The 24,308-nt window shown below is 44.1% G+C and overlaps 1 protein-coding gene across 3 annotated transcripts in view; it reads left to right on the top strand.

The window, feature by feature from the left end:
* RIOX2 (ribosomal oxygenase 2) overlaps positions 1-24,308 on the top strand; it is a 905,982-nt gene that overhangs the window by 507,068 nt on the left and 374,606 nt on the right. For all 3 annotated transcript variants that reach the window (XM_078657815.1, XM_078657817.1, XM_078657816.1), the window contains one exon: positions 22,250-22,378. In XM_078657815.1, coding sequence (XP_078513941.1) covers positions 22,250-22,378 — 129 coding nt within the window. The remainder of the gene's footprint in view (positions 1-22,249; positions 22,379-24,308) is intronic.

Here is a 24,308-nt window from a genome sequence, read left to right as displayed (position 1 = left end):
TTGAGTTTTTAAACCGCTTACTATAAATCTCGCCGATTTATCCCTGCGGGATATAATAGGCGAGACCTAAAAAGGTGGCAGGAGTGTAGTCACACCTCCAGCATTTAGAGTCTGGTCATAATCTCATGCGGGAAAGCTGACTAGGGGTTCTGTAGAATCTATGTAAATATTTGAAGTGTATTAATCGCAATTTATAATTGGGTGAGAGTACCTGGAGTTGGTTGCAGCAGAAGACCCCCTTCTCATCTGTTACCTGCCCATCTAGTTCTGTATTCCAATCTTGTTGAGCTTTGGACGCTACTAAAGGTGATGCAGTTTGTACAGAACAATAAAGCCGTGTTATGAGTCTGCGGGAACTGGCCGTGCGTATCAATTGTTCAAGGGCAGGCACCTGTGCAGGGGATTTCAGGAATGAGGAATCCATTTGCCTACATGTGGCTCTGATTTTAAAATAGAGGAAGAGTGACGAAAAAGCCTTCGAGGTCTCCGTACCAGCATCTGATGGAGGGCAGAACTCTACTTGTGCTACTTTCATCATCATTAGGGCCCATACTGAGTGCCTCTGCTCCTAAGTTCTTAGGAGCTGTTCCCCCTGAGCTACCCTTCAGCATACTTGGCAAAACGCGAAAGAAAGATTTAGGCAAGGGTGTGATTTTTACGGGTATACTAGTTTCCTTTATATTTTTATTCCCACCGTTTTTTATGGAGATTTGTGTTGTATCTATGGTTAATTTTAAAGAACAGGGGACCCTAGAAAGTTTTAGGATCAAGCATAGAATAGACATACACTCAGTGGTACATATGTCCTTTGTCCAGCCGGACAGGAATTTATTTTTTGAATAACATATATTTAATCATATGGTAAACATTTATACACAAAAAGGGTACAACCTGTAACCCACAGGAAACAAGACAAAACAGGAGGGAGCAAATTATGCAAGGGCGTTCAAGGCGGTCTGTACTAGTATTCAGTTTTTTACAGACTTAGATTCATTTTTAGCAAACCATTGTAAAGCATAATGTGACTTTGCGCCATATGGTGCTTTTTAGGGTCGACGACGTTTCGATGCAATCTCGGATACATGCATCATCATCAGGACAAAAAATTAATTGAACATTTCATGTTTGTCTTGAGAGCATTTACAGAGCCTCTATGACATTTACATAATGGCTAGGAGAGATAGTTGGGAAAAAAAGACAAAAAACAGTTTGACATTAATTATAAAGTAAGCTAGGCATGATCAAGACTCTCATTCCGTGAATAGATGCACTTAAGGTGAGGTGGTGAAGCAGTAGTGAGAGAAATCTAGTTTTTCCGTTCGTGATTAATAATTCTTGTCCAGTCAATATAGACAATAGTAAGTGAAATGGTGGAACACGTGGGAATATTTAGACGGTTCATTTCAAATGTGCCTCTGCATGCTGGTCGTCGTTTGTGTAGCTATGCTTTTCAACCGGCTTTAAACTAAGGTCAAGTGACAGATCATGGCGTGGGTAATTGCAAGCTATTCGGCGCAGTGACAATTGTTCGGCGCGGTGACATTAAGTGCTCAGGGCAATTGGAAAAAATTATTATACCTGCGTGACGGAACACGCGGAATTCCGGTCACAAGGGACAAGATAAGGGTTATGTAATTCCTGACTCTACGGAAATAAAATAGGAAGGTTGGGAGATTAGGTATGCAGGAGTCTGCCTTAAATTACATGCACTGGTGCCATATTGAGAAGTCGTGTACATACTCACTAGGAATATACAGGCAGATCGGTTATCACACTGCGGGGATAAAAACGGGGAGTCACATTTAGTTAAAAAATTCGGGATCAAGTAGTGCCGCTAAGTGCCCGTAACTCGAGGTAGACTTACGTAATAGATAGGGGATCCAATTGTTAATGTCACGGTAGCGGAATGCTCCGGAGTTTAGAAGGTTCTAAGGGATAAAGACGGAATATTAGCTAGGGGAATAATTTACACCGTATTGGAGACACACGGGTGCTTCAGGCTGAAAAACAGAGAGCTATTGCAACTTACTTGGTAGCGTCCTGCTCGATGGCACGACGGATGGGGTTCTGGCACTGATGGCTGACGGGAAGCAGGCAGGGCGGGATATTTGAAGATTATAAACGTTGAAGTAGGACAATCAACAGGATGGTTGCGGCGGCCATCTTAGAGTCGGGGCAGGGCGGGATTATATGAAGATTATGAACATTGAAGTAGGACATTCAACAGGGTACGGGCGGCGGCCATCTTGGAGTGGGGGAACTCTCTTAAGAGGGACTGGATACCTAAGTGCATCAGCCCTCATATTCAAGACAGGGTTGGCGGTATATCCAACACGTATGTGGCAGTGCCAGCCACGTAGGTGGGCGATGAAGGGGCAAGGGTTAGTGAGTGAGTGCTCAGTGCAAATTAAGAAACCAGTGACTTTTGTGACTTTATATACGGACTTTAAAATTCAGAGTATATTACATTGTGAACTGTATTTACAGGGGGGAATTTTCTGAATAGGCTGATATTGTCTGAGTGCCAAAGCTTATAGTAATGAGGTCCAGTCCTCAACTCTGTTCAAGCCCGTGCGTATACTGTCCGTTCGTAGGATCCAGTGGAGCTCTTCTTTGTTCATGATTTGGGCAATGTCTGCTCCCCGGGGGGGAGCCTTTACTTGTGTGATCACAGTCCATGTGAAGTCGTTCTCAGTGTGGCCTTTATCCATGAAGTGTTCTACCAGCGGTGCATTGGCCGTTTGACAGCGAATCCTGCTTCTATGTTGTCCTATCCGCAGCTTTACCTTCTGGCTGGTTTGACCTATGTATATTTGCATGCATGGACAGAAAATTGCATAGACTACATTTGACGAGTTGCAATTAGTGAAAAAATGTCTTTCATATTTGATGTTGCCAAAGGTGAATGTTTTTCCCTCAATGGTTGAGTCACAGTAAATACATTGGCCACATTTCGCATGCCCCTTGAGGGTGGGTAAATTCCACATATCATTGAGGGTGGTTCTGGTATCAGGTTGTGGAAGTGAAGCGCATACTAGGTGGTCTTTTATATTTTTGGATCTTTTGAAGGCAAACTGAGGGCGTTCCAGATTTAGGCACCCAGCGTTGAGCACTGGCCAATGTTTAAGGACACTTTTTCTGATCGCATTGGATGCGGGGGCGAATGTAGTCACGCAAGTGATTCTGTCTTGGGCATTCTTTATTCGGGGTTCAAGCAACGTGTCTCTAGGACAGTACCATGCCCTTTTTAATGAACTGCGTACCAATTTACGTGGGTAGCCTCTTTATCTGAGTTTGGTGCTCAGTGTTTTCGCTTCTGCAAAGTAATCTTCTTTGAAATAGCAGTTTCTACGGATACGTAAAAACTGAGAATATGGCAAAGAGTCTCTAAGGGCACGGGGGTGATGACTGCGATCATTTAGCAATGTATTCCTCTCTGTGGGCTTACGGTGAAGGCTTGTTGTTAATCGACCTTCAGTGTGTTTTATTTCTATATCAAGAAAAGGTAGAGATTCTTTGCTGGTGGACATGGTATATTTCAGGCCTCCACTATTGTTATTCAGCCAATGGAGGAACTGAGTAAGTGATGCCTCGGAGTCCGTCCACAACATAAAGATGTCATCAATGTACCTTTTCCACAGGGCGATGCCACTGTGGAAAGGGTTTGATGCATCTAAGATGCTTCGGTTTTCCAGGTAATCCATGTAAAGAATTGCCAGGTGTGGGGCAAAAATGGCCCCCATGGAGGTTCCACGGACTTGGCCGTAGAATTGTCCCTCAAACAGAATTTTTTTTTTGTTAAGCAGATTTCCAGTAGTTGGAGAATGAAGTTGGATGGGACGTTATGAGGCCGAGGACGTGTGTCTAGAATCGTCTCTATCACACGGAGAGATTCAAATTGGGGTATATTAGTGTAGAGAGATTCCACATCCAGCGTGCACATAAGGCTGGATGTGGGATCAAACGGGTGTTCTTCAATGAGATTTATCATTGACATGGTGTCCTTGATGTAGCAAGTAGTTGCGGGGACAAATGGCTTTATGAAGAAATCAATGTAGTGTCCAAGAGGCTCCAGTATGGAGCCGCAACCAGACACTATAGGTCGTCCTGGGGGTTGTTCTGAATTTTTGTGGATCTTGGGTAGACCATAAATAACCGGGGTCCTAGGGGCCTTGGTGTTTAGAAACTCATATTCCTTTTGGGGTAGAAAGCCTGCCTCTACCCCCTCTGTGGTAATTTCGGAAATCATTTTTTGTATTTCAACTGTAGGATTACGCGGCAATTTACAACAATGCTCATGGTTGCCCAGTTGTCGCAAGATTTCGTTTTTATATTGGTCGATATCTTGAATAACGATACCGCCACCCTTATCAGCTGGTTTTATTACTAATGTCTGGTTGTTCTTCAGAGTGGAAAGGGCATTTTTCTCTTGGAGGGTGATATTATAGGGGATAAACGATTTCTTTTTCTCCAAAGTAGTCAAGTCTTTGAGTACTAGTTTTTCAAAAGTTAAAATTTCAGGTGGAACCATGCTACCTGTTGGAGAGAACTTTGATGGGGGTTTAAAAGGAGTATTGTTATATTTTTGTTGGCCGGGGTTCAAAAGGAAGAAACCATGTATCCTCACTTTCCTAAAAAATCTTAGGAGTTCAGTTTGGGTATCAACAAAGTTGGGGCGTATAGTAGGGACAAATGAGAGTCCCTTACTGAGTAATGAAACTTCATTGCTTGACAGCGTATGTTTAGTCAAATTAAAGATGGGGAGGAGTGTATTGTTTGCCTCCATGGTAACGGCATCGCCAGGCAAAGTGTTACTACTGTTTACCAACGATAATGTTGGCGACGTGTGGAGCGTTCTCCTGGTGGATTCGGCCATCGTTGTGGCTGTTTCCCTTTGCCACCTCCTGGGGGATACATATAAATGTAGTCTATGCAATTTTCTGTCCATGCATGCAAATATACATAGGTCAAACCAGCCAGAAGGTAAAGCTGCGGATAGGACAACATAGAAGCAGGATTCGCTGTCAAACGGCCAATGCACCGCTGGTAGAACACTTCATGGATAAAGGCCACACTGAGAACGACTTCACATGGACTGTGATCACACAAGTAAAGGCTCCCCCCCGGGGAGCAGACATTGCCCAAATCATGAACAAAGAAGAGCTCCACTGGATCCTACGAACGGACAGTATACGCACGGGCTTGAACAGAGTTGAGGACTGGACCTCATTACTATAAGCTTTGGCACTCAGACAATATCAGCCTATTCAGAAAATTCCCCCCTGTAAATACAGTTCACAATGTAATATACTCTGAATTTTAAAGTCCGTATATAAAGTCACAAAAGTCACTGGTTTCTTAATTTGCACTGAGCACTCACTCACTAACCCTTGCCCCTTCATCGCCCACCTACGTGGCTGGCACTGCCACATACGTGTTGGATATACCGCCAACCCTGTCTTGAATATGAGGGCTGATGCACTTAGGTATCCAGTCCCTCTTAAGAGAGTTCCCCCACTCCAAGATGGCCGCCGCCCGTACCCTGTTGAATGTCCTACTTCAATGTTCATAATCTTCATATAATCCCGCCCTGCCCCGACTCTAAGATGGCCGCCGCAACCATCCTGTTGATTGTCCTACTTCAATGTTTATAATCTTCAAATATCCCGCCCTGCCTGCTTCCAGTCAGCCATCAGTGCCAGAACCCCATCCGTCGTGCCATCGAGCAGGACGCTACCAAGTAAGTTGCAATAGCTCTCTGTTTTTCAGCCTGAAGCACCCGTGTGTCTCCAATACGGTGTAAATTATTCCCCTAGCTAATATTCCGTCTTTATCCCTTAGAACCTTCTAAACTCCGGAGCATTCCGCTACCGTGACATTAACAATTGGATCCCCTATCTATTACGTAAGTCTACCTCGAGTTACGGGCACTTAGCGGCACTACTTGATCCCGAATTTTTTAACTAAATGTGACTCCCCGTTTTTATCCCCGCAGTGTGATAACCGATCTGCCTGTATATTCCTAGTGAGTATGTACACGACTTCTCAATATGGCACCAGTGCATGTAATTTAAGGCAGACTCCTGCATACCTAATCTCCCAACCTTCCTATTTTATTTCCGTAGAGTCAGGAATTACATAACCCTTATCTTGTCCCTTGTGACCGGAATTCTGCGTGTTCCGTCACGCAGGTATAATATTTTTTTCCAATTGCCCTGAGCACTTAATATCACCGCGCCGAACAATTGTCACTGCGCCGAATAGCTTGCAATTACCCACGCCACGATCTGTCACTTGACCTTAGTTTAAAGCCGGTTGAAAAGCATAGCTACACAAACGACGACCAGCATGCAGAGGCACATTTGAAATGAACCGTCTAAATATTCCCACGTGTTCCACCATTTCACTTACTATTGTCTATATTGACTGGACAAGAATTATTAATCACGAACGGAAAAACTAGATTTCTCTCACTACTGCTTCACCACCTCACCTTAAGTGCATCTATTCACGGAATGAGAGTCTTGATCATGCCTAGCTTACTTTATAATTAATGTCAAACTGTTTTTTGTCTTTTTTTCCCAACTATCTCTTCTAGCCATTATGTAAATGTCATAGAGGCTCTGTAAATGCTCTCAAGACAAACATGAAATGTTCAATTAATTTTTTGTCCTGATGATGATGCATGTATCCGAGATTGCATCGAAACGTCGTCGACCCTAAAAAGCACCATATGTCGCAAAGTCACATTATGCTTTACAATGGTTTGCTAAAAATGAATCTAAGTCTGTAAAAAACTGAATACTAGTACAGACCGCCTTGAACGCCCTTGCATAATTTGCTCCCTCCTGTTTTGTCTTGTTTCCTGTGGGTTACAGGTTGTACCCTTTTTGTGTATAAATGTTTACCATATGATTAAATATATGTTATTCAAAAAATAAATTCCTGTCCGGCTGGACAAAGGACATATGTACCACTGAGTGTATGTCTATTCTATGCTTGATCCTAAAACTTTCTAGGGTCCCCTGTTCTTTAAAATAGACTATTGCCCAAGGACCCTAGTGTTATTCCTTTTGGGTTTTCCCTTGTTTTGTTCAAAAGTATCTATGGTTAATGTCACGAGCCAATACTGGCGTGTGACATCTCGGGTCTTACTGCTCTCCTGCGCGAGAGTCCCATTGTCGTCCCTCACACCCTATTGGTCGCCCCACGTTCCACATTCCATTCCCCTGGTCCCCTGCCACCCCAACGGTTCCAACTGTCAGAGGAACCGAGAGTCTTCACCACACAGTTCTGTAGGGGACTGTATGATGAATAAATCTTCTGAACCCACCGTAACGCTTCTGCATCGTTCTTACAAGTGGCGACGAGCGGTTTCTACAACAGCCCCCACAGCTGTATTCAATATGTCACTGCGGGACCCGTCATTTGTCAAGACTTTTCACTAACCTGCCAGCTGAGGTGTTTCTTCTGACACAGGGTGAGACACTGTCTGCGTGTTTTCCACGATGGGCCATTTCTGCCTTCAGTGCTGAGGCGTTTCTTCTATCACTGGGTGAGACCGGCGCTGTCTGCGTGTGTGTTGAGGGGTCTTAGAGGCTAAGGGGCAGTCACAGTTTGTCATTGGCTGCACCCCTATCGACCTTCACTTTCATGTGGATGTCATCCTTCGCTCTGCCATTCACTTCACGGCACCCGTCATTTCCTCTGTTTGCCTCACGCAGTGTTCAGCTGATCGGTGCATCCTGTCAATTGATTTCCCGCCTTCATCACGCCTTGAAGCTTACGCATTTCGTCATTGAAACGCACACGTCGAGCAGCAGCGCAGCACACGTGTCGGCCTTTTTGCGGCACCCTTGTCACGATCATCATTGTGCTCAACTCTTCGGTGCGTTTCCACTCTCAGTGACGCACACACTGTAATTATTGATCATGTCAATGTTAAATCCTTCTACATTTTCTCACCACTAGAGTGTGCTCATGCTCTTCACTCTTCAAGAGTCAACACGATTTGGAGAGCTAATTCCTTGCATGCTTTTGAGCACATCGATCTGGCATTGAGTATTGTTGTCACTTCAGTGATTTGCACACTTTCCAGTGCAGATTATTTGTTTTTTTTGTGGCATTCCTGATTGTGTTTTTGTTACATGCAAGTGCAAATTAAAAGAAATTTTGTACAGTGATTTGCACACTTATCCAACCTGGACCATCCAAGGAGTCACAGTGGTTCTGTTAAAATCTTCTTCATTGCGTGCCGCAAATTTCCACTCTTTGTGCTCCCTATTCACCAGTGATACACATCTTTCACCAGCCTTCAGTGCATTTTTCCTCAAGCACACCTTCTTCAGTTCTATCCACACCTTCCACTGTGTACTCAGACCACTAAAGTGCGAGAATGTGTGCACTGAGCTCGTTGAATCTCTCAGCCACAACCTTTCTATTTCTGCAATTACATTGAAACTGGAAGATGAGGACTTCACTGCCGAAAAGAAGAAGAAAGTGTTATTATATTGCCTTGGTCCTGGTGGTCTAAAGACTTACAACCAGATTGAGAAAAAAGTGAGGGAGGGTAATAATGTCTTTCAGCATGGCGCGGGCGGAAAGCACGGTACTCCACCGAGAGGAAACTGCGGGCCTCCGGAAATTCCCCATTGCGGAAATTCCCCATTGCGCAGCTCTGGGACGATCTTCTCAAGTCCTTTCAACAAACCTGTCTGGAACGGGGGATCACTTGACGCGACAAACACCAACGCTCCCTCACTACGTGTGACGCGGCGAGAAACTGCTACACCCACTGCCTCCCACACACCTGCTCGTTGCTACCTCCGTGCCGACGCTAGCGCCCCTGCCTATCCACAGCACTGCACATGCTTGAAATGCACCGCACTCGCTACCGCACTCTCAGTCCAGATCGCCCGCGCTGCACACTCCGCCGCTGGCACAGCACTATCTTCCTCCTCCAGCCCTGCCGCGCATCCCACACACCGCATACTGGCCATGCACCCCAGAACGTGGCCGCTGACCTTGCTGCATCCTGAGGTTCTTACCCATGGGCCCACGCTCAAGCCCCCCCCCCACACACTCGCGCCACTGTCCCGCTGCCTCCCGTACCCAGACCACTGACCCTTCACCCCGGCTGTGACAACCCTCCCCCCTGTGCACAGACGGGCGCTTTCGCTTTCTAATTTTCCTTCCTCTGCTATCCCCTCCCTGTTCTGGTTCAAGTTTCTGCTTCGTTCTTGGTCACGTTCCCCGACCAGACCTCTTATTACTGATGACGAAGACATCATGCACACTATGACGGTGTCGATGGGTTCTATGTCCATGTGGACACAACACACTTCCTTCGCAATGACATGACACGACCCCCAAGTGCATGGTCTGAGGGTAAAATCTGGGGCAGGTGTCTTCTGGAACGGGACGGCCGGGCCTGGGCGATACTCCCCGACTCTACCAACCATACCCACAACACCATCATTGGCAGGTTCCGCGCACGGCCGGACACCAGACACAGCGGCCCGACTGCGACAGGCACTGCCTGGCGCCGCCGACCAAATGAGACAACTCTCTTCCCTTAGTGAGCTATACAACCACACACTTGCGAACATCACGGTGGCATCTTTACAGATTGCATTTCAGTTCCTCTACCACCTGTCCACACGGTACCTGACAGCTGTAACTGCTAGCCGCATTCCACAGTGGACATGGACTGTTACTCCTATGGTACAGACGCCAGGGATACATTGATACACCGAAAATAAAGGAAAAAATAATAAACCCATAGACCTGCTTGTCTATTATGCTGTGAATTATAAGATGTCTACATGTCGGTTTGGTTCAAAAACTTTATTCGATTCATACAACGAATCATAAAAGTACATTTAAAATTTACAAAACGCAATTGTCCATATAAAAAGAACCATCTATTATTACACATTTTTTAAAAAGATAAAACCATATTTGGAACATTCTACAAATCAATTGACGGGTTATAAGCATACAGATAATAGGACCCACATTAATCACCCTAAGTCAGCATATATTATTACACACAATAGTTAAAAATTGAGAGGCCATCATACAGCAAAAATACAAATTCCCACGGCCAAGTACAAGTCTGCGGCCAGATTATCCATAGCGTTTCCTAATCTGGAGTGACACTCGTATGAAATTTAACATAGCGCAACATACTCCAGTGGAAGATAGCGATAACAGGTAGTCATAACCTTCTTTATTGTTAGATGGTTGCCGCCCCTTCAGGATAGGCTTAATGAATCTAATCCTTGGTTCCTTATATAAAGAACAAAAGAGGACAACATGTATGGTACTCTGGCTTACTCTGTTATTGCAAGGACAAGGGGGCAGCCTCTCACACCAGCCCCCTTGTTTAGGAAAGGCAAAGAGAAAGTGAAGGATATTTAATCTGAACCTTGTGAGGTAAAACCGCCATTGCACATGATTTGTAAAAGTTCAATAGAACTGATGCTGTAATGTACGTGCATAATCAGCTGGCCCACCCAGACTTGGTGTGTATAGGGATTTCCAATAACTTGCTTTAATGTGGGCTTTAATGTTCCCCTGGATATTTTCGGGATTATCATAAACATTTCCCAATCCTATCCTATGCAGCATATCACTGACATATGACAGCCAAGGGATCCGCTTTGCATTATCAAGGCTCTTACAATCTTGAAGGATTTCTTTAGAGAGCTGCAGGTCATCAGATAACCATATTTTACCCCATAGTAATAGAGGCGACAGACGAACAATATCCGTGACCCTGCTCATTCCCATTTCACCGTGGCAAAAACTATTTGATGAACCCGGTGGGATCGATAATACCCGCTTTAGGAATTTATTTTCCATCACCTGTATTATAGCAGGGCTTTCAATCCCCCATACCCCCGACCCATGAGTGGCCACAGATAGGCATTTGGATCTATAAAGAGTTTTTAGGTGTGCGACCGGTTTTTGACCTAGTTTACCACAAAAGCGAAACAGGCCCTCTATGGATCGACTGGTACTCTGGGCTCGAGCTTTCATTAATGGGGCCCAGCTCAGTTTACGGTTAAAGAGATTTCCCAGGTAATTAAAGTTGTCTACCTTTTCAATGGTAAAGTCATTAACCATAAACTTCCTATCCTGTCTACATGTCATTATTTTACTGTGCCGCCAGACCCCAGGGTTGCCTGCTGAAAGGCTGTGTCATCTTGCCGATTTTTCCTATTGTTGCCATCCTCCGCAGCCGGCCCTTGAGGGTTGTCGGCCAGGAGTTATGTGAAAGATGTCTTGCACAATAAAGGTCTTTAAACATAAAAAAAAAAAATAATGTCTTTCAGCATGCCTTAGATGACTTAGATGCACATTTCTCACCTATTGTATGCTACAAATTTTCAAGAAGAAAACAGGGTAAAAATGAGAGCATTGACGAGTATGTTTCCGCTTTAAGTACTTTAGCCCTAACATGCAGATTTGGGAAATTACAAGAGGAGTTCATACGTGACCAAATTATACTGCATGCCAGTAACCCTAACATCCAGGATAAGCTATGGGTTAATGGTGAGTCACCATTGAAAGAGGTAGTTGCCTTGGTCAAAAAAGCAGAACTTACAGGCAGGTGTGCCAAAGCTGTTTTAGACGAGCCCAATGTTGTAAAAGCAGTCAACACATCTAACGCAAGAAAATTTAGATCCAAGGAAGGTACTCGTCCAAATCCTAGTGAAGGTGACAAGAAAAACGAATTTAACAAGAAAAAACTTAATGATGAAAAGGGGTTCACCAAAAAATACAATGAAAATACTGAACGTAGATGTTATCGCTGTGGTTCCTCTTCTCATCTAGTCGACTTCAAAAAGTGCCCAGCTAGGTATCAAAAGTGCACATCTTGTGGTCTGACGGGGCACTTTGCAAAAGCATGCAACAGGAAACTTGTCAGACGTAGCAAGCTGGTTAGACACATCCAAAGCCACTATGACTCCAGGTCAGAAGAGTCTGATGATTCGGATTCTGAAGTAGTTAACTACGTGTTTACAATTGAATATGACATTCTGGAACTTACTCCCACCAAGGTCAAGAAACCCATCTGTGAAATCAAAATGGGTGGGGTACCTATGAACATAATTGCAGACTCTGGCTCCCCATTCACAATTGTAAATGAAAATGTCTGGAAGCAGCATTTTGTAAGTAAAATTGGCACTTCCCTTGAAAAGTCCAGAGTCATTGCTAAAAGCTACACAGGGGATAACATAGAATTCATAGGGACTCGTGATCTGGAGTTTGAATTTAAAAATAGGAAAGCATTCTGTAAGCTTTTTGTGGCTAAAAAAGGACCTTCGGTCTTGGGATGGAATGATCAAGCTGACCTGAAGATCATTCTCAATCCCATCAGTGATGACCCTGTTATGTCTATTGAGGATGTCAATGTGTACAATAATACCCTTATCAAAGACTACCCTGAATTGTTTTCAGGAAATGTGGGCTTACTCAACAGCTTCCAGCATAAAATTGAGTTAAAAGACAATGCCTCCCCGTGTGTACATAAGGTTAGACATCTACCCGTCTCCGTCAGAGACGAAGTTCGCACAGAACTCAACAGACTGGTCACTAATGGAATAATCGAAAAGGTCGAATCCGCAGAGTGGATTTCTCCCTTGGTGGTGGTTAAACGTCCCAATGGAAAAATTAGACTCTGCATAGATCTCAGAGATCTAAATAAAAATATAATTGTGGATCAATACCCCTTGCCTCGCATAAGCGAAATATTCAATGCTACTAAAGATATGAATGTATTTTCTAGCTTGGATTTGAAATCTGCATACCACCAGGTACCTTTGCATGTGGAAAGCAGAAAATATAGAACGTTCATAACACCATTTGGATGCTATCGTTTCACAAGGGTACCGTTTGGTTTGCCCTCCTCCGCAGCACTATTTCAAAGAGTAATGACATCTCTCTTTGATGGTACTGTAGGGGTAAGGTTCTTCCAGGACGATATCCTTGTTATGGGTGGAAATCAAATGGAACATGACGCACGTTTAAGGCACGTGTTTGAAATTTTGAAAATGCATGGTTTGACTGTTGAATTAGATAAATGTAAATTTTCGCAGAACAAAGTTTTTTATCTGGGTCACACCATCATTTAGGAGGGCATTTAACCCAAGCAGGGGTTGGTTGATACTATTCTTAAAGCTACCCCCCTCCCCTCCAACAAGGATGATGTGAGAGCTTTTCTTAGTCTAACAGAATTCTACTCAAAATTAATTTGCATCTTTTCAGAAAAAACGTACAGCATAAGACAATTGCTCAAATGCAAAGTCAAATTTGAGTGGTCCCTGTTGTGCCAAGAGGCTTTTGAGCGCATCAAAAAGGATATTGCTAATGCGCCCTTTCTGAAAGGTTTTGACCCCAAAGCTCAGATTTATGTCACCACGGATGCCAGCAACAAGGGACTTGGTGCTGTCCTTGCACAAAATGATTCAGATAATCATGAATGGGTTGTAGCCTTTGCTTCGCGTTCACTGACCCCAGCTGAGGAAAGATATTCAGTGATCGAGCGTGAAATGCTTGCATGTTCGTGGGCTCTAAACTATTTCAGAGTGTACATATGGGGTTACAACAACCACTTACGCACAGACCACAAACCATTAATTAAAGTTCTCTCAGCTTTGCATCTACAAAATGCCTCCCCCAGACTCAGCAAAATGTCAGTCAAGTTACTAGACTATAATTACACAGTGGAATACTGGCCTGGGGTTAGAAACAAAGTTGTTGACTTCTTAAGCAGGTTTCCCTTACCCAACGAAGAGGTCACAGAGGAGCAACTTGACTTTGAGAAAGTAGCGTTACTGTTCAACTCTGACTTGGATGGTATCACAAGTACTGAATGGAAAGAACATATGCTTAGAGACACCAGTCTACAAAAGATTTGCGGATACAACAAGGACGGCTGGCCCGAGAAGAGACTTCTGGATGAAGTAACCAGAATTTATTGGGAGATAAGGAATGAACACAGTGTGCTATAGAGAATAGGCAAGGCTGTTCCTCCCAACACACTCAGAAGTAAAATTTTAAGTTTATGCCATATTGGTCATCTTGGTATCTCCAAAACAAAGCAGAGAGTCAGAAACCGCTATTGGTGGTCCGGGATTGATAAACAGATTGAGGTCATGATTAGAGACTGCATTAGTTGCAATGATTCAGATAAGAGCCTCAAAACCGCTAGGGTTCCTCTATCTCGGTTACCCTCTCCGAGCATGCCTTGGGAGAGGATAGGCCTGGACATTACCGGTACCATTGAAGGTCATGATGGGGAGATCAAGTACATCCTGGTTGTCATTGATCACTTCTCCAAATGGCCAGTAATTGAGATTGTCCACAGTGTAGAAAGCTCTGTTGTCATTTTGTTTCTTGATAAACTCTTCTTACGTGAAGGACTACCCAAGCATGTACTGACCGATAATGGTCCTCAATTCACCTCGGATGCCTTTAAGTTGTTCCTGGAAAGAAATTACATCACTCATCACACCACCTCGCTTTATCACCCAGAGGGTAACGGCCTAGTTGAGCGTTTCAACCGTGTCCTAAAAGGAAACATACAATTATCCAGGAACAACAATCTTAATTGGGAAGAAGAAATTTTCAAACTCATTTGGGCCTACCGAATCACTCCTTGTACCAGTACCTCCAAATCACCATTTGTTCTCATGCGAAGTAGACAACCCTAAAGCAGAGATTTAGGATGGATGTCCACATCCAAGCAGGTAGAGTGGTCACCTGAAATCATAAGGAACAACATCGAGAAGGCAAAGATGTGTTTCAAAGAATGGTACGACAAGACATGGTGTCAAAGGTCACACCTTCAAGATCGGAGATCTTGTCAAAGTTCGGTTATAAAGGAAAGTGAAGAAGGGAGAAAGCAGATTCACCGCTCCCCTTCACATCAGCAAACTGTATAACAATGCTGCCAGACTTAGTGACGGCAAAGTGTGGCACATGAACAGGTTGGCCAAATGCCACTCTGTGGGAAAAGAGACTGTTTGTTGACAATAGAATGTGTACAAGAAATGAAGATGTTCAGGACAGTGGTCATTCACCCACCGCTGAGGCCACTGATTGCAGCACACCGGACCAGAATGACGTAATCAGTCCACACACTCTCACGCACAATCGGAGCAATGGAGGTGACTCACATTCTGATACTGAAGTTGCGTCTGACAATCGGGGTGTCAGTGGTAGGTTTGGTAGAACCATCAGCGATCCACATTCTGATACGGAAGTTGTGTCTGAAAATCAAGGTCCCAGGGGAAGGTTTGGTAGAACCATCCACAAACCCAAACGTTTATATGATTTTATATGTGACTAACTACTTTGTGTTAAACGTTCTAGAGAGGAAGATGTGTTGTATCTATGGTTAATGTCACGAGCCAATACTGGCGTGTGACATCTCGGGTCTTACTGCTCTCCTGCACGAGAGTCCCATTGTCTTCCCTCAAACCCTATTGGTTCCCCCCACGTTCTACATTCCATTCCCCTGGTCCCCTGCCACCCCAACGGTTCCAACTGTCAGAGGAACCGAGAGTCTTCACCGCACAGTTGTGTAGGGGGCTGTATGATGAATAAATCTTCTGAACCCACTATACCGCTTCTGCATCGTTCTTACAATTTGCCTGCTCTCCTGCTTTGAAAGCCCCCTCCACCTTGCCGACCTCGCTTCCCCTTATTTACTTCCTGCACTGTTCCTGAAATGGGGTCTGACGCCGAAGAAGCATTTAAAAAGCCTGCCTTACCTCCCCTGATGTTCCTCGTTCTCAAGGTGTACCTGGAGGGTTTTTCTCCGACCTCACCTTCCTTAACGATGCCTTTCTCCATATGCAGGAGGTAGGAACCTCCTAACCTCACGTTCTTACAGTACCTCACCCGGCTCTCTCTGCTTCAGAGCTCCCATTGGGACTGCCCGGTCTCCATCAGCTTCCTCGAGGAACTGCGGGCAGCCTCGACTTGTGCTGACTCTGCCCCAAGACCAGGCGCAGGCGACCCTGCAGCGTTGGAGCTCCGCAGCCGCCTCCTTACACTGACACAACCATGGGCGTCCGCAGGGGAGGGCAATGGGGTGCTCTTGCCTCCGCTGGATCGCCGGTCCCATTCCTTTTGGTCCGTAATGTTCAAGATAACAGCAGGCTGTTCCCCTGGGAGAAGCCCCAGGAGTTTAAATGTTCTCTCACTTGGGGCCTCTCGCACTTCTCTTTGAACTCTAGAGGCTTCAGCAGCCCCTCCCCGACCTCGAGCAGACTGTGGACAGGCCCATTGTCATTCTCTCTGCTGCTGATCATCACATAAAGAATGACAATGGGCCGTCTGCATTAAACGTGCCTTGAAGGCGAGTGAGGAAGTTAAAATGTTGCCCCCCCCTGGAAGGCGAGTGATGAAGTTAAAATGTTGCCCCCCCCCCCCCGAAACATTTCTGCGGACGCCCATGGACACAACTGCCAGCTTTTAACCGTCCACCCGCCCGCCGCAGATGGAGAGCCCTGCGCCTCCAGCATTCTCTGGTACGTATTTTCACAGCTGTTCTCCTAGCACATTTTCGAACGCTTCCCCCGAACTGCGTTCGCGACCGTCTACCTCACGGCCGCTTGCTTAGTGCTTTCTTTCCCTCCACCTCTATTCCTTTACTCTAACTGGCTCATTTGCTGTTCACTACGTGATTAATTAAAAAGGATTCTAAATTACTGTGTTGGTGGTAATTCAAAGCCGTTCTTCAAGTGAACACGCATTTACAGAGGCAGTGTATAGGCAAATGCAGTAGATGGTACTGTGGGAACAGTTTCAGCTGCAATTTTTGACAGTGCCAAACACTTTTATTCAAAAGCAGAACCCTGAAAGGCAATAGTCGGCCTGAAGATTGTAGTGAACCTGTTAATTTGTAATATTTGTATTTTGTTGTTTCTTTATAGCGTCAATCAATGTTTCTTCTGTTTTTACTGGAACTTCTGGATTATAGCTCACGATACCAGGGAGTGAGATTTCATATTGTTATACTTGCCAAGTATTCAGGTTGCTTATACGTGACATTGCAATGCTTTATACCTGATACTTTATTAAGAGATGAACAAGCCTGTCATGCCCATTCAATTAAATATATTTAATTCGTCATCCCTCCCCACTTGTGCAAAGTAATGGTCTAGAAACTGCTATGAAATACCGGTTATGTTCCAGAAATGTTATGAAGTGTGATACACAAAGAAGGGGTGGTCCAGCATGGTCCACCCTTACATAAACACAGAACTTGAACGTAGGTGGAACCCACTAGATCCCATTTCTGACCTCGATCTCGGATCCGGCTGACCCAGGGAAACATGCTGAATTTGTCCTGGTGTCATTTTCTGACAATGGGACATAATTCAGAAACACCCGCTTAGATCAGCAACCTGCAGGCAGCGAGGGTGCGTTCTTATTTTCACTTCCAGCCGAGCCAAAACAAAGGCCTGATTTAAAGGGCCATCAGCCATTCTTTTGTTCAAGTACCATGTTGACTGGGAGCCACCTAAAAGCTAGATACTAATGCAATGGAAGGAAAGAAAGGCACACAGCGAATCACTTCACAAGTACTATCACTTGGAGCCAGGTTTTTGACTTTGTTCAACCCCTCGTGAGAAACGTGCTTGCACAGTTAGAATGCAAGATTTATCTGTGTTCATGAGAAATTACATAAATAATTGGCACCTACTAAAGGTCTAGGAGGCGATGGGGCTGTGTGACTAAAACCAGGGAGTAAAGGTGGCTGAGTGACTGAAACCAGGGAGCGAAGGGGTCTTTTTGACTGAAACCAGGGAGAGAAGACATCTGTATGACTGTAACCAAAAAGAGAAAGGGGTTGTGTGACTTAAACCAGAAAGGGAGTGGTGAAAATGGTGCCCTGATGGGGCTGCATATATGGGCTCTAGAACATCCAGGGAGAAATACGGCCCCCTCCCATGAGGGTAAGATTGAAGCTGTCGTTCCTTAGAGCTGCAGAAACTTTAAGCATGCCTATTTCAAAGTGGAATACTCTGCTAAAACAGGTTCCATTGATTTAAGGATGAAAAGGAATGATTATTAGTAAAAAAAAAAAAAAAAGTGCCACAATAATGCAGTAACATTTTCATTTTTGTGCCCCTAAATTTCAATTTTTGTGCCGCTACATTTTTAAATCTTTGCCGCAATATCCTGGGGGTCTGCCTAGAGCAGTGGATATATAAGAAAAATTCCTAACACAAGGTTACCTGAAAAAAACGATAAGAGATTCATCATCATATATAATTTTATTTTGATCACAGAGATCTTAAAAAGTTCACAGCACAAGAGGAATAAGAAAACACATTATAAAAACATTTTCTTAATTATTACTATTATTTTTTTTTAAAGACATAGACTATAAAATGGTTAAAAAACAGAGTGAGTTAAAACAAGTAAAAAATACAGTACTTCATACAATACATTTGGAACACTTGATCCAAAGTGCATACCAGTATATGACGAGGCCAAAAACTATTACCCTATGTGTATCTGTGTACAAGATTCTCACCACCTCTGGGTAATAGCCGTGACCATCCAATCTACATAACAAAATTATCCACTTTTTCCTCAAAGATATGTAGTGTGGACAGAAGAATGGTAGATGCACAGTGGAATCTTAGCTAACTTTGCACGAGGGACAGAGATCATCATTAAAAACATTACAACGGCACTTAATACAAAAAAATTTGGTTGGTAAAGTCTTGTAGCAAAACTATAAAAAAAAAAGTTTGCGTGCCAGAGCGAGAACAATTTCATCAATAGTGTCCTCATAATGGGGAACAAATTTAAAATTAAAATTAAGGAACTCCTGGGTCAAAGTACCCTCTGGTTTTATCCACTCCTTCTTAACTGTGTTTTTTCACAGAACATACCTTAGATCCTGGCCCTCGGAATAAGAGGCAGACTTCTGGAATGGACCAAAACGCCTCCATCCCAAGCCTCCGCAATAAGTCCCTTAATGAGCTAAACCATAGAATAGAGGTTACCTGGGAGAGTTTCAAAAGACAAGACAGGACCTCACGGTAGGAGGTGAGCTCTTCAATAGTCCATAAGAGATACCAAACAATAGGTAATTTGTAGTCTAACGTATGGGCTAGCTGTCTATGGGCAAAATCCAAATAGAGAGGAGTCAGAGGGGTACTGGAAGGTAGGTCTAACAGAGATCTCAAAAAAAGATTTTCTATACTAGACAAACAATTTGTGTTACCAGTGCTCCAGAGTTCTGCTCCAAAAAAGAGTCTCCCCTAGGACCTTAATATTGTAGATTTCCTGGGCTGGTGTCGTGGTGGGCCTCAGCAAGGCCTACCAGTGCTAGGGGTTCGCCCTTCTCTGTACAAGTCCTCAGACCAATAGAATAGAAGATGGCACAGAAACTGGAATATAAAACAAAGAGTTTATTAAACCTCATGAGGTGGAACTACATTCACACAACACCCTTCGATAGTGTATGAAGTAGCACACTGAGCAGAACGAACATGGACCTTTTATACCCACACAGGAGCTCAGAAGAAGGCGGTACAAGTACAGAAAGAAGGTTTTATGTACATATAAGGTCATACAGAAAATGCACAGTCAACAAGAGGGAGGAGCTAGAAATTGCTAATTCTAGCAAGCACATCCTGACAGTTACAGACTAAGAACAGCTGCATGGACAGTTGCAAGCTCAACTGAGCATGTGCAGAGTAGAAGAAGTTAAATATAGTTTGTTCACAGGCAGGATACAAGAGCAAACAACAGTAAGGAAGGACAGAGCACATGGTAGCACATGGCAGACAAGATGGCTGCCGAATCCAAGATGGGTTCAGCTAGATGCTAACCCCGATCACTGTCAAATTACAACACTGGGGCCACTTGCCTAGAAAGCGTATGTCTATGAATTGTACTAATGTGAGCGGTCTGCTGAGTTAGTAACAGTTTCACTTTCTCGATTTAGGGAGCCCAGTGTATGTTTGGGGTCAGGTGGATACCCAGATAATCAAAGACATCTACTTGCTCCAAATGACTGCTTCCTACAAGCACACATTTTTGGGATGGTGTAGCAGTTCCTCTTGTGAAAATCATGTATTTTGTTTTAGTCTCATTTAATACCAGGCCCGCTCATCGCAGAACTGCATGAAATCATTCAGAAGTTGTTGGAGACCTTGTGGGGATTTGGAAATTAGAAGGGTGTCATTGGGGGAAGGGCAGGTGCTCTTCTTACGCCAATTGTGGGGGCATCACACCCATCACGATCTAAAAAATCAACCACCCCAGAAGTCATATTGAGGTTCCCTAAATTCAGTGGCCCTATACAATTTCTATTTAGGTTTATGAATAACCTAGATTTAAAGTAAATGAAACCAAGACTTTTGTGCTCGTGACAGGAGAGAGTCCGAAAAAATCCCAAGATGGAATATAGAAGGGAGGAAATTTGAGGCGGTGGACTCTTTTTGTTACTTAGGGATACATTTGGATTCTAAAAACATATGTCAAAATATGGTGAGATAATAGGGGGGTATCAATGGAAAGAATCATAGGGGCTTTATTTAAATTCATAAAAAGGCTTGGGTCAAAGCCAATTGCTGTAATAAAGATCTATGAAGCAAAAACAACATTTGTTGCTACCCATGGGGCTGCTACTAGGGGAACCACCAGTGTATCTGTCATACAACAAATTGAGAATTACTCTTGGAAGCATTTGTTAGTCCTTCCAAAAGCCTGCTCTTCCTATAATTTCACCTCAAACTGGACGTTCCTTTTATCTCGGACCAGATCCGTATTGCTTCACCCCTTTTGTGGCACTTGGTGTGGAGAAGTGAAGAATTGAAGCTCACATAAGAAATTCTGAGAGATTCCTTAAACCTTGACGGCTTATCCAAAGTAAAGTGGCTCCAATTTGTTAAAAATAGCTTTTATATCATCAGTCACGCTAATCTATTTGATGATCCGTCCTCGTGTAGGTCCATCTCAAGGACTGAACTGAAAGAATTATTGCTGGTGAAGGAGAAGAGAGTAAGATGGAAGTCAAATTTTACAAAGTCTAGGTTTAAACTATATCTTTTAGCACGAAGACTGAATTAAATTGACCACACGTACCTGACTTTTGTGACCAATTTTAAACCCAGATACTTACTAGCAAGGTTCCGGCTGAATTACATTCCCCCTATGCTGGGTTATCCTTCTAATACATACACTATAGGGGCCCTTACTGTTTGTCCATGTGACTCTTGTTCTTCCCAATGCGTCCTACACCTCCTATGTTTTTGCAGTTTGTACAGGGAGGAAAGGAAGATGTATATCTCTCTGCTAATGCGTAGCCTCAAATTTAGACAATGTCATTCAGCCTTACATTTATAAAAAGTATTACCTGATCCCTTCACTTGTTATTGCCTGACCTCTTTTCTACAGTGTGCTTTAAAAAGGATGCAGTATCTGTATTGTGTGTCAATGTGAGCAAGATTTTAAACTTTTCATATGTCTCATTATTTGATTTTTAAATATATGTGCATCTCATTATGAAATCCTAAGTGGCACTATTTTACACACATTTATATTTGTATGCTATTTTCTGATAGGTATTCTTAACCTGTATGTACATAGTATTCTTTTATGCCTTTGTTTTTTATTGGTGAATTAAAGTGATTATGACTGACTGTTAATGTTTTTATGGATTGCGTAGTGTTTATAATCTTGAAGCTATGTGAGATGTTTTCATTAATAGTTTTTCCTTCACTTTCAGTAGTAGTATCCTTGAGTATTGTTATTGTAATAATGTTCATTTATTTATTTTCCGTTTATAGCTTGGGTTTCTGTTTAAGTTCATTATTATATTTCCCACACATTCATTGTGAGATTGTAGAGCCTTTTATTGTGTCTAGTTTCACGGTTGTACATTCCATACTCCTGGTTGTATTTCGTCAAAACGAGAGATGTGTTGTAAACTACTGTATCTAAGAATCATGGCTCACAGAGATAATATGTGAAGCCATGATTCTGCAATGGTAACAACCCGAACTCTAAGTAAGGCAGATAAGTGATGTGTGCTAAAGGGCATAGAGCTGTGCTGGTTGTATTACATGTAGGTAGATTAAAGAAGAAGATTCAAACTTCACTTGGCTTCAGAAGTATTTCTTAACAAAGTGTGTTTATTGTTAAGATTAACTTGAAAACAAAAGGTCTTATGCTGCATTTTGCATTCTATCGTATTTCTGTACAGGTCTTCATTCTCCAGTTGGAAGGGCAGAAGCGCTGGCGGCTATACAACCCCACTGTCCATTTAGCTCGGGAATACAATGTGGAATCAGAAGCTAGAATTGGAAACCCAACCCATGAATTTATGTTAAAGGTAGTTATATCAGTGGTACACATTTGCATTTCTCTGGTGAATAGTATTAGGTTAAAACACTGCATTCTTTTCCTAAATGTATCTTCCTATCTCTTGCAACTTATTTTTTAGGTTTTGCCTAAGGCAGCGCATGCACTGTCCTTTGCACCAATCTATTGTTTCAGAAGAAAACAACTATTCTAAAATGGGATTTTAGAGCACCCATTACTCAACATTGCCTGACTTCTTTGTCAATCTTATTTTCTTTTTTATTGGTGAGTGTGTGTCAGCTTCATGTGGGCTTCAGTTTGTCCCCACGTGTCTGTTTTCCTCCTTGTGGCATGGACTAAGTACTGACTGGTTTCTTGTTTAGTGTTTTTCCGTGATGCTTACGAACTGATTATTTTACTATTTTCATTGCAAAATAACTTGAAACATTGGAGGAGCTTCGCGGGCATCCAAGGTGGTCACGTGAGCACAGAGCTCCCCGGACCCGCGCCGCCCTTCGCAAATATCCTGACTACATTCTGATTCTGAAGATGGGCTTTTGTTGACAAACTCTCGCTGATCTCAATATTCTTTGAAGAACTGAAATCGGACGTTGGGATCCACTTCTACACCACCTGTAACTTCTGCGGCCCACCCCGAGCCGATCTGGGGTCTCCGTTGCTTGGCAGGCCGAGGAGTAGTTTAACAACAACAGCCGAAGGGGTCCCCTCCCAGCCGACCTCAGCGTAACTTTCGGTTTCGTTTTCTACTCCCGGCTCAGCCCTCTTGCTGCGCCGCTCGGATCGACCCTTTTGCCGGCCTGGTGTCACTACACTGCTGTGCGCTGTCCCTGTTGAGTGCCTCGTCTCCAGCTTTATTGGCACCTACGCTATTTTGGTCCGGTTCTGCTGTCTCTTTGGCCTTTCTACACCCGGTCATTTTCACCAGGTCGCGCGGGCCCCTTCGGGGTCCGTTCTCTAATATGACCGCCAGACCTGACTCTGAGAGACGCAAGACCAAGACACCTCTCCGTGGGGGACAGACCCAGACGAATATCATGGACCATTACTCCCATTTAAAGGGGTCCCCCAGCGGTGCTGGCCGCACTCCTGACGACCCTAAGGCCGATTCTGCTGCGACCTCAGAAGTATCGCTGCAAGACGTCATGAGTGCTATCACCAGTATGAAGGCCTCCATGGGACAGCAGTATGAGGCCCTTGCCTCTAAGATCGACACGGTGGCAGTTGATGTCACGCTGATTAGAGCAGATCTGGCGAAGAATAACGAGAGGGTCAAGGCGCTGGATTTGAAGACTTCCAGTCTGATCACGGATGTCATGGACGCACAGACCGCGATCGGTAACTTGCGTTCTTCTCACGATGTGATGGCCCGTCGCCTCGAGGATTATGAAAATAGGGCCCGTCGTAACAATGTGCGCCTTATCGGTGTCCCTGAAAGTCCCGAGACCTCTGCGACCGACCTTCTCGTGGGAGACCTGGTCACGAACTATCTCCCTGTTGAACGGGCACATCGAGTCCCAGGCAGTAAGGCGAAGCTGGGTGCCCCCCCGAGACCCATTATTGCAAGATTATTCCACTTTCGGGACAGAGATGCTATCCTTCTAGCCTCTCGGGACAAAGGCCCTGTGAAGTTCGAAAATTCCACCGTGACCTTCTATCCCGACTTTACCCCGCTTGTTCAGCGGCAGAGGCTGGGGTTTCAGGGAGTAAAGAGACGGCCTCGGGATTTGGGCCTCAAATACGCCATGTTGTTTCCGACCAGACTTCGGATCGAGTATGAGGAACGCACTTTTTTCTTCGATCGCCCGGACAAGGTTAGCTCGATTCTTTGCCCAAGAGAGACGACTTATCCGGACACCCCGGTGGCGCCGACGGTGGTGCGCCGGAGTGAGAGTGACACTGTGGATCCTGGTGTCTGAACTTTCCAGCTATTTCAGCTGAGT

Source organism: Lissotriton helveticus, chromosome 8 (assembly GCF_964261635.1).
Source record: "Lissotriton helveticus chromosome 8, aLisHel1.1, whole genome shotgun sequence".
Taxonomy (NCBI): domain Eukaryota; kingdom Metazoa; phylum Chordata; class Amphibia; order Caudata; family Salamandridae; genus Lissotriton; species Lissotriton helveticus.
This window is presented reverse-complemented; position numbering and strand designations above follow the sequence as displayed.